This window comes from Dipteris shenzhenensis, chromosome 21 (genome assembly GCF_047967505.1).
Source record: "Dipteris shenzhenensis isolate YYH24624 ecotype China chromosome 21, Dip_SZ_1.0, whole genome shotgun sequence".
Lineage (NCBI taxonomy): Eukaryota > Viridiplantae > Streptophyta > Polypodiopsida > Gleicheniales > Dipteridaceae > Dipteris > Dipteris shenzhenensis.
In genome coordinates, this window is record NC_141616.1 from 3,887,264 (window position 1) to 3,899,131 (window position 11,868).

General features: G+C 42.4%; 1 protein-coding gene across 1 annotated transcript; it reads right to left on the reverse strand.

Moving 5' to 3' along the window:
• Nucleotides 1–8,761: 8,761 nt before the first annotated feature.
• On the reverse strand, nt 8,762–10,836 carry LOC147888384 (uncharacterized). The gene has a single exon (XM_087392960.1). The coding sequence runs from the start codon at nt 10,103–10,105 to the stop codon at nt 8,762–8,764; it is 1,344 nt and encodes a 447-aa protein (XP_087249086.1). The 5' UTR covers nt 10,106–10,836.
• Nucleotides 10,837–11,868: the final 1,032 nt, after the last annotated feature.

Genomic DNA, 11,868 nt, shown 5'->3' on the forward strand with positions numbered 1-11,868 from the left:
GGCCGTTCTGGTGGCCGTGCAGGAAATCAGAACCAACAGCAACAACAGGAAAACCAGTCCTATGGAGGAGGACGTGGTAGTTCTAGAGGCAGGGGGAGCCAAAGAGGCCGTGGCTTATGGCAAAGGAACCAGCAAGTAAATAGCAGCATAGAATGCTATTATTGTGGAAAGCCTGGACACAAGGAGAATACATGCTATAAAAAGCAGAATGACATCAAAAGTGGAAAGTTGCAGCAAAGCAACTATGCATCATCAAGTGGGCATGGTGACGACAGAAATGAGCACCTTTTTGTGATGCAGCATATGGTTAACTCCATGTTAGGAGATGCTGCAGCTTGCAATGATGTTTGGTATGTTGATTCAGGTGCCTCTAACCACATGACCAGTCATGGTGAGTGGTTTCATGATGTCAGAAATTTGGATAAGCCAGGTTATGTTGAAACAGGTGATGATACTGCGCACCCAATTACGCAGGTTGGTAAAGTGCCATTGGCTATGCAGGATGGCAAAACAAAGTACTTGGCAGATGTACTTCATGTTCCAAAAATCACTAAGAACCTGGTTTCAGTTGGCCAGATGGTTGAGCAAGGTCTGCAGGTTAGATTTAATCCTGATGGATGCTTTGTTGAGGACTTGAAAAATAAATGCCGCTTGGTTGCGAAAGGCAACAAAAATGGAAGAATGTTCACCTTGGATGTTGATATGCCTGAGGTGAAAGCTGCTATGTTTGCGCATGGGAGAGGTGTCATTGCAGATATTGAGATATGGCACAAGCGCATTGGGCACGTGGATATACAAAGGCTGAAATCTATGCAAACGAAAAACATTGTTGCAGGTTTGCCTAAATTCAGAGTTGAGGGAATGCAAAAGGTATGTGAAGCATGCCAAATGGGTAAGCAGGCCAGACATGCATTTCCCAAAAATGCTAAGGTGAGCAGAAGACCTTTGGAAGTGATCCATTCAGATGTTTGGACAACCAAAGCTGCTTCTATTGGTGGATGCCATTATTATGTGACGTTTATTGATGACTACACTAGGAAGGTGTGGATTTATTTTATGAAGCACAAAAGTGAAGTGTTCAGCCATTTCAAGGCTTTTAAAGCCATGGTTGAAAAAGAGAAAGGTGTGCATATTAAAGTGCTAAGATCTGATGGAGGGGGAGAGTACTTTTCAGAAGAATTTTGTGAATATCTGAAAGAACAGGGAATTCAAAGGAAGTACTCATGCAGGTCTACCCCTCAGCAGAATGGGGTTGCAGAAAGGAAGAACAGGCATATTGCAGAAGTAGGACGGGCGATCCTAAATGAGAAAAACATGCCTGATTATTTTTGGGCTGAAGCGGTAGCAACTGCTGTTTATATTATGAACAGAACCCCCACTGCAGCTGTCCATGGCATGACGCCTGAAGAAATGTATACAAGCCAAAAACCAGATATTTCTCACTTGAAGGTATTTGGTTGCATAGCTTATGTTCATGTTCCTGATGAGAAGAGAACAAAGCTGGATCCAAAGGCAGAAAAATGCATCTTTATTGGATATGCTCAGCACCAGAAAGGGTATCGCTGTTATAACCCTTCCACCCGCAAAATGCAAGTGAGCAGAGATGTTGTTTTTGATGAAATGAGCAGCTGGTATGCACCAACTGTTATGGTAGGAGATGCAGATGCAGGAAATGGGAATGCTGCAATAAATGCAGAGCAGCAATCTCAAGCCTTGAGTGGACCCAGAGAGTCCTCTACTAGTGGATCTAATGCATGGACAGGAAGATTGAGATCTAGTGAATCGTCACATGGCAGTCCTGATAGTGTTGTGCAGGTATCACATAAGGGAAAAGAAAAAGTGGACCATGCTCCAGTATTTGATGTGTCTGCTGGTAGCTCTCATGTTGATGGAGAGTCAAGCGGCTCTGAAATGAGCCTTGATGAGGAACTTGGGATTCCTTCTGTTGTTACACCTGGTGCAAGGAAAAGCAGGCATGATTTAAAGACGCCTGCAACTGATCCAGTTGTACGGAGGTCCACTCGTATTAAGTATCCAGTTGACAGGCTGAGATATGATGGGTATACAGCACATCACTATGCTTATATGGTCTAGGTTCTAGAGGAGCCAGAGCCCACATGTTTCGAGGATGCAGCAGGGCATAAAAATTGGGAAGCAGCTATGGATGAAGAGATGGCTGCCTTGGATGCAAACCACACTTGGGATTTGATGCCTTTGCCTCATGATAAGAAGGCTATTGGCTGCAAGTGGGTTTACAAAGTAAAGCACAATGCTGATGGGTCTGTTAGCAGGTACAAGGCAAGATTGGTTGCCAAAGGTTTTGCACAGACATATGGAATTGACTATGAGGAAACTTTCAGCCCAGTTGCAAGGATGGCAACCGTGAGAGCAGTAATTGCTATGGCTGCTGCAAAGGGATGGTCTTTGCATCAGATGGATGTGAAAAATGCCTTCTTGCATGGTGATTTGCAGGAAGAGGTTTATATGATGCAGCCAGAAGGTTATGAGGATAAAGCACACCCCGATTTTGTATGCAGGTTGCGCAAAGCCTTGTATGGCTTAAAACAGGCGCCGAGGGCATGGTCAGACAAGATAGGGCAATATCTTGTCACTATTGGATTTCAGATTTCCAATTCAGATTTTTCACTTTATGTGAAAAGGACAAACAGAGGGATTGTGCTTATAGTCATCTATGTTGATGACTTGATTATTACAGGTGATAGTGATGCAGACATTAATGAAGTGAAGCTACTGTTGAAGCAGAAATTTGAGATGAAGGATTTGGGAGAGCTGCGTTACTTCTTGGGCATTGAGGTTATTAGATCCCCGAGTGGGATATGGCTGTTGCAAAGGCAATACGGTTTGGACATGCTGTCCAAATATGGGATGACAGGCTGTAAGCCTATCTCTGTTCCATTGGAGCAGAATGTGAAGCTCAATGCAGAGTCAGGTGAGCTTCTTGAAGATATTACTATGTACAGGCGCATAGTAGGTAGCTTGATTTACATGACTATAACCAGACCAGATTTGAGCTATGCTGTGGGGCTGGTGAGTCAGTTTATGCAGGCACCGAGGAAGCCACATTTGGATGCGGCTAGGCGCATACTACGGTATGTGAAGTCCACATTGCATTATGGACTGTTTTATGAAGCTGGGTGTGCATTACAGGTACATGGATACACAGATGCTGACTGGGCTGGTAGTGTCTCAGACAGGAGATCTACTAGTGGTTTTATGTTTTCTCTTGGGAGTGGTGCCATCAGTTGGAGCAGCAAGAAGCAGCCAACAGTTGCCTTGTCGAGCACAGAGGCAGAGTACAGGGGTGCAGCAATGGCTGCATGTGAGGTAGCTTGGTTACGGAAGCTACTTGGAGATATGGGACAGTCAGTTCATGCAGCAGTTGTCATTCATTGTGACAACATTAGCAGCATCATGCTTGCTAATAACCCAGTCTATCATGCTAGAACGAAGCACATTGAGGTGCATTATCACTTTGTGAGAGAGAAGGTTCTAGCTGGTGAGATTGATCTTGTCTATGTCAGCACTGAGGAGCAGGTGGCTGATATCTTTACGAAGGCATTGGGTACCGAGAAGCTTCGCAGATTTAGGAGCTTGCTTGGTGTACGTGAGATGGATTTGAGCTTGAGGGGGAGTGTTGAGATATCAAGCTCTATCCCCGACATATCTCCTGGATGACTATCATTTATGTCACCGTCTATGTTAGTTGTACTCGTGGTGTAGTTAGACTACCACGTATGTTTTTGGTTTGGGTTCACATATGAACCACGTATTCTAGGTTTTGACATATAGGGTATTTCCCTCTTCTATTGTATTGTTGTTGTGTGCAAAAGTGAAGAAAGGCTTCACCCTCCAACTGTGTGTCCTCTCTCTCTTGTGTGTTGTGAAGAAAGCTGAACTTGAGTCTCCTATCTCTCTCCCTTATTCTTTACATTAGCTTCGTGCTATATGTATATACAAGCACTTTTTGAGCTTTCAATTTTATTGCGTTTTGGAGTTGTAATCTTTTATTTGGAATTGTAATTAAAATGCGGTTGGCTGTAAGAATTGAATTACAGAATGTGGATATGGGATTCTTGTAACTATATAGCATACACAACATACACAGTATTCTGTAAATTTTTTTTTTTTTTTAAAAGCGCGTCTATCAGTGCGTTTAAAAATGTGTTTATATTCGCGTCTGTCTGTTCGACTTGCGTCTATACGTGGGTCTATAAGAGCGTTTATAAGCGCGTCTATTTATGCGTCTTTGTGCGCGTCTATACGCGCGTAAGTCTGATATATAGATGCGCAATTAGACGCGGGTCTCTAGACGCGCAAATAGACGCGCCCATAAGTTTTATTTAGTTTATGAAACGCGTCTATGCGCGTGTCTATGGGTGCTTTGTCTTGTTGTGTAAGTCTTTGTATTTGTCTATGTAACTATATCCATACATAGATCTATAACCTTCCCTAGTTCCCTATTTCTATCATTTCACGTGCTACCTAAATGGATTGCTAGCCACATGATTTACCCTCTCCTTGCATCAACCTCTCGCACCATATGATTTGAAAATGATGTGTAGGCAAATGTGTTGTTCAAATCATCCTATTTGTTTGATTGATTACACTTAGTCAAGTACTCCTTGATGAGGTAGGATGTCGTTGGATCATCCTATGCACCTAACGGTAGATGGGCCAAATGTGTGGCTATGCCTACAATAGTGCTATGTTGCAAATGCAACACATGCACTCTTGCATGCTCCAAGTTGCTCCACTCTTCAATGGAAGATGCACACGCGATAGTTATTGAATGGTGTTATTGACAAAGGGATTTAGATGTACAGCCTTGGTCTTATTTCATTTTCAAAGAATTTTCAAACTTTGTGTTAAAGATGCTACACTTTCTATTGTATAGTTAGTGGTGGTCATGTACATGGTGATAATATATGCTAAGAGAACAACCATTTTGGCAAATACACTAGAAGGACAAGTTTAGTAGAGCTATGTTCTCTGAAGTTGAATACTTCATCTACAATTTTGATTTTGTTGACACAAAAAGAACACATAAAAACTACTTTAGTCTCTTTTTTTTTTTAATAGATGATTTTAAAAAACAAAATATATACATTTTGACATTTAAATAAAAACTTCACTAATTTGAAAAATAATATGAAAACTACTTTAAACTCTAGTTTTTTTTTTTCTTTTTTTAAGATGATTTTTAAAAACAAAATTTAAACGTTTTTATATTTAAATAAAAACTTCACTAATTTAAAAAATAACATAAAAACTACTTCAATCTCTTTTTTTTAAAACATGATTTTAAAATACAAAATATATACGTTTTGAAATTTAATTTAAAACTTCACTAACTTGAAAAATAATATAAAAACTACTTTAAACTCTTTTTTTCTTTTTTTTTATAGATGATTTTTAAAAACAAAATTTAAACGTTTTTATATTTAATTAAAAACTTCACTAATTTTAAAAATAACATAAAAACTACTTTAATCTCTTTTTTTCAAATAGATGATTTTAAAAAACAAAATATATACGTTTTAACATTTAAATAAAATCTTCATTAACTTGAAAAATAATATAAAAACTACTTTAAACTCTTGTTTTCTTTTTGTTAAATAGCTGATTTTGAAAAATGAAATTTAAATCTTTTTATATTTAAATAAAAACTTCACTAATTTGAAAAATAACATAAAAACTACTTTAATCTCTTTTTTTTTTTTAATAGATAATTTTAAAAAACAAAATATGTACATTTTGACATTAAATAAAAACTTCACTAATTTGAAAAATAATATAAAAATTACTTTAAACTCTTGTTTTCTTTTTTTTAAAGATGATTTTAAAAAACAAAAGTTAAACGTTTTTATATTTAAATAAAAACTTCACTTATTTGAAAAATAACATAAAAACTACTTTAATCTTTTTTTTAATAGATGATTTTAAAAAATAAAATATATACGTTTTGACATTTAAATAAAAACTTCACTAATTAAAAAAACAATATTAAAAAACCAAGAAGAAAAAAACCAACAAAGAAAGAAGAAAAAAGCTTAGAAGCAGAATCCAAGCTAGAACAACTAATAAAAGAACAGCTTTAGAATTTAAGGTTGTCACCAACTCAGGCAAAGATTGCATGTGAATTCTATTGAAAGATAAAGACAAATGCTGGTATAACCCGAATTTTAGGGGAAGAGTGCCAACTCACATTCAAGTAGCCCATAATACAGCTCCACTAGCAACAACTACAACTAATCAGATTGTAGTACAAGGACAGAGATAACAAAGATTCAACAATGTTTCCCCAAGGAGGCAGAATAACCAGAACTACGGAGGTCAACAACAACCAAACATGAATCAAGCATGCAATTACTCTGGGGAAGATGGCCATAGACAAGGTCCACAATGTGAGCTATGGTGCAAACATAGAGAAGAAAGAGGAATCCCAATTATACAATACAGTGCAAGGGGAAACCCGAATCCTCCACAACAACCACCAGCAACCAGTGGGTGTAAACATGGTCAATCTACAACCAATTATTGTAGAGCCCAACGGGAGTTTGCATCGAAAAGATGTTCAGTAGGCAAAAACAGTTTAGATTACTAAGCAAAACACCTTATTTCTTGGAGTACAAAGTAATTGCACATCGGGCAGCAACATAGCCGGGATAAAACATCCTATAGAGACAATGTATTAGGTAGTGTTGACGTTGCTCCTCCATTGCACAATGTTCAAGTGTTGCCAATAGTGCACAGGAGATGGAGCAAAGAACTTCATTGCTACCAAGATTGTAAATGGAAATTATCCGCAAAGTGAAAGAGGATGTCTTGGTGGATGTGAATCTAGGGATTCAAAGAACCAAAGAGGGTGCATGTCAATATGAATCATGAACCGAATTTTATGGTGACATCAATCATTCTCCCAAATTCATTCAAGGATGTTTTGCTTAGAGTTGATAGGATACAAAGGTAGTTCTACCAATACCAAATCAACTTTATATCAAGCCGTTTTGATTCACCACTTGGTCCAATATTATCAAATGAATCCAAATTGAATACTAAAGGTCAAACAAGATGTTGACCAATTGTTGGAAGTGGGCTTTATCTTCCTCACTGGTAAGACTATCTAATCGTCCCTGATTTTGAATGTGCCCAAGAAAAATTCCAAACTGTAAGTGTGAATGCCAAGCTACAAAAAGCTTAATGAGTAGACCAAGATTGATTCGCTTCCTTTTCCCTTCATGTCCAAATTTGATCGTGGACATTGTAGTTGGTCGAACAAGGGGATGTACTCATTCCTTAGTGGATTTAGTGGATATACGAAGGACCAAATAGCATTGAAAGATAAGCACAAGACAACTTGTTTGTTTAACGGTGAAAAAAGGACTATACTAAAGTTAAAGAAAGAAAAGTAGACTTGGAAGCTAACTGCTATATAGCACTACATCAGGCTTTAAAGGCAAGCCCAAATTCCTCATGGCACCAACCAAAGGAGGCAAGCATGTCTAACACATCCAATTGGACCATTCCTTGATCATCTAAGGAGGGCATTCAATGCTGAAAGACAATTGAGTTCCTATACAACTAAAGTTGGCAAAGTATGCTTGCCCTTATGAGACTCCATACAAGGTAGTTCACTACATTTAGTGCCCCTCTAAACATTCTTCCACTCAAGCAAGAGTGCTTTGTGAATCCAATCGCGAATAAATCACGTCACAAGGAATAAACGACCAAACAACCACATGAAAGGTGGTAGTAATCCTCAAAATATAGAATCTGGAACGAGCAAACTGGTGGAATACCTTTCCATTTGTAGAGTAGATCTTTAGTTGAAAGCGCATACCACCAACCACCAAATATAAGATTCAATCGGTTTGAGGGCATGGCTAACTAGACCCTACTCAAGCACAACCACTACCAAATGTCAAATGAATTAAAGGGTGCATGTTGCTATCAAGCAAATTGCTATCGAGCATTCTTTTCAATTTGTTGGAAATTACTGAATGCTATAATGGGAAGTCCAAGAGATTGAGGTAGCTAAGTGCTTTGCCTTGTGCATTTATCCATACATATTCAACCAAGCAAGATGGGAGTAAATTGTTGAACATAGCACAAGACTACTTTTCAAGACAAGGAGGGCTATAATGGTCTTTGGGTTGAAGAAAGCTAGAACTATGATAAAAGAATGGTGCTTTTAATTAAATGCTTTTTTTTTTTGGGGGGGGGGGGGGAGGGAACTCTTTCAAAAAAAGTATAGTGTGGTTATGAGTAGAATAAAGGATTTTATATTATAGTATTTTCAAAAATATTGATCACATTCTTATTTGGAAATCAAAAATCTTTTTCTTATGTATAGTCAATCTTGTAAATACCTTTCAAGTGGTGATATTTGAAAATCCAAGACCCATGAGTTGAGTCTACTAAGCGCTATCTTGCACAATTAGAATTACAACTTAAGATGCCAATGGGTTGAAACATTATCAAAATGTGTAGAAGAAGTGCACATTTGGGGTGGAGAGGGACTAATCTAAGACGGAAAGATACAAAGCTTGAGCAAAGGAGGGGCGTTTACCGTTTTTGGGGCATTATTAGCTAAAATTAGAAGTTTTTTTAGTCCATAGATATATAGCACGAGGGGTGATATCATATATGTCGAAAATCAAAGACAAACAAGCTGTTTGGAAGACAGTTGGAATTACACTCCTCAAAATTTAGCAAAATATACCGGAATGAGGGTGGCGGTCTAAGATTGAAAGACACGAAGTTTGGGCTGTACAGCGGCGGCGGCGGGGGGGGTGGCGGCGGAGGGGCGTTTTTGGGCGAGGCCGAGGAGGCGGCGGCAGGCGCGAAAAACGCCGCCGCCGCCTCCTTTCTTCTTGGGCGTTTTCGGGGAGGAGGCGCAACAATGACAGAGAAGGGGCGCCGGGGCAGCCCTTCCACAGGCGGCGCAGCCAATCACTACCGCCGACTTGGCGACGGCGTTCTCCCGCATGGACAAAGATCTCGTGTGCAAAGGCGCCTGCGCCGGCGGCTGCCACCGATTTTTGGCCTCCTCCGCCCGTGGCAGCTGATAAGGTGGCTGCGGCCTCAAGCTGATGAAGCCGCTCCTCGCATACACCGCCCACTCTTCGTCTTCCTCCGTCTCTTCTTCTGCCTCTTCCCCCGCCATCGCCAACCCCCCCTCGTACCTCATCGAACTCGCCCTTAACCCCCCCTTCGTCACCCTTTTCTGCTGCCTCTCCTCGTCCTCCGCCGCTTCCTCCCACCTCTTCTCCCCTGGACTTATCTCCACCTCGCCGCTCCACCCCTTCGTTTCTCTCCCACCTCCACCCTCCTCCCTCCCGCTCTGCACCCACTTCGTATTCGCCCTCTTCACTATCAGCGTCGACGGTAGCACCCCCTCCCTCTCCCTTCCAGCAGCCGGCTCCTCCCGCGTTTTCGATCCATATTCTCGCACCGACGACGACCTTTGAAGACCGCACGAGCTCTTCGCCGCTCCTGAATCTTTCATCGCTAGCGCCCTCCTAACTGCTTCCTCCAGCGTCGTCTCGTAGAATCGTTCGCCGTCTTTCACGTAGAGTTGCTCCTCCGGAGCATCGCGTCGGGACCAACCTTTCTCGGATTTCTTGTGCTCTCCGCCCTCTCGCAGAGACATGGCACGCTGCAAGGCTAACCCGAATGCTCCTCCTTTCTTGTGAACCTTTTGAGATCGATCCTTCTCCTCCGCATGCTTTGTTGGCTGCGTGAGTTTCTCACCCATGGAAGAGACCCTGCCGACACGCAACCCGGAAGGTATCATCGCTTCGATGACGCTCTGCGTGTACGCTTCTCCCTCGCAGAATGGGCTCAGCTCTTCTGGCCCGCGGGACTTACACCATGCAAAGTCTCCATCCTTGCGGCCGTTTGGCCGGTCCGCCTGACCTTTCGCTGCAATATATGTGTGAAGCTCCCCGCTGAATGTCGGATCTTGTATTGAGACGGAATGCTCTGTCGATACCCTCAGGTCGGCTTCTTGCAAGAGATATGCGTCCCTCTCCTGATCGAACCCAGTAGAAGCTGAAGAACGCATTCGACAGTAGCGTCGCATGGTGGCACCGGCTCTCTCGGAAACCTCTCCGCAAGCAACTGGCGGGCAGTCACGGACGCCTGATTTGGCTTTTGCACAATATCGTGTATGCTACAATGCCACTGCTGTCACGAGGCTCGACCTGAAATTACTAGCCAGAAGCGAGAAGGAGCCAGCTCACTGAGAAGGGAGAGCATAACACGACTCTGCTCGGCACAAGTTTCGCGATCGTCATGTATTCACAGACAATGGAGGGAGCGCTCTGGCAAAAAGTTGCGTACTCGTGTACAAGACATTTGAGCTGTCCGCAAACAGAGAATGCGCAATTTGGTTCCGGGTAAAGAGCGCAACGGACCACAGTTGGAAACGTGGAGGAGACGGAGATTACGGGGACTGCAGTGGCAAACTTTCCGAGACTAGAACGTGATAGCTTGCGACAAGAAAGAGAATGAGAGAATCGAGCATGGGAGGTTCTGGCGGGTCACTGAAAAGCCTCGGCCGTGTTACAGAAGACGATCCTCGCATTTGCAGAGCAACTCGGACGGTGCAAGGCTCAAGCGATTTCCAAAGGTGATATTCAAGAACTGACTTGTGCTTGGACGGGTGGCAGACTTCAGACTTGACATGGTGACAAGACGATGCTCTGATTCAAAAAGCAGGCCCTACAGGCTCGAACTTGGAAGTCGGGACTGGGAAGGATGCACCACCATGGGGCGTCAATAATACACCGAGATCGGCGCTACTGTCGAGTGTCCGACACAAGCTCGGGAGCTCGAAAGCCAAGCAAAAACAACAAAGGGAAGAGCGTTGCACGTGTTCAAGAGCGCTGCTCAGTGCTCAGGAAGTATGCTTAAGCCTGATAGTAGATACTATGCATGCTTACTGACGAATCGATAGTGTTCTAGGCAGATTTTCAAATTACATGAGGGCGACGAACGAACTACCTTGAATTCCAAGGCAATGAAACGTCGAATTGGGCGGAAAGATTCATTAAAACGTGAAGCGGCTAAGCAATTAACGCCTAACGATCAGACTTGAAAGCTAGAAAGGCAGGTGGCAACAGAAGCGACGGTGAAAAGTGATGATGCAAAATGCAGGGCATTTTCGTGGGCAACGTGCTACGTGAAACGCCGCTGCGGCGCTGCCGTGCCCACCCTCCCCCCCCCCCCCCCCCCCAAAAAAAAAAAAAAAAACCCACTTCCACCTCCACCACATGATGCCCACGTCTTGCATCATTTAATGACAATTCCATCCACGCACCTCCATGGAGTGGAACTTCTCCCCCCCTTGAGTATGAACTAGTAAATGGACCCGTCTACGATGGGGTCCTTCCCCTCTCTCTCTCTTCGCCACGTGGAGCCCTCTTTTGCCTAGAACATGACTCCTATGAGTCCCACCTCGATTCTCGAACCTCCCCTATTAGAAAATTTAAATATACAAATATAAATGTCCCAGCACTCGGCTCTAGTGATTACTGCTTAGTTTCTTGTCCCCATGGCCAACGGTTCAGTTTCATGTATTTGGAGAGAGATGGGCACATATGAATTCTTCCATTAGCCGTAGGTGCCCCAACCCACCTCCTTAAATGAGCCTAAATCTGTGTCTCGAAGCAGGTTGGCAGGTTTACCAAGAGGACCCGCTTTTAGAGTCAAATTTTTCGAAATGTTTCACTATGCATTAAACTTCCACTCCATGGGGACTTGTTATTAGCTAGTAAAGCCATCCCACAACGCTTAAAAATGAGAATACACCCTAGAACAAAGAACAATGAGTGTGTGCATGTG

Excerpts from the sequence above, each read along its gene's own strand:
- LOC147888384 (XM_087392960.1), bottom strand. The coding sequence starts at position 10,105 with ATGCGACGCTACTGTCGAATGCGTTCTTCAGCTTCTACTGGGTTCGAT.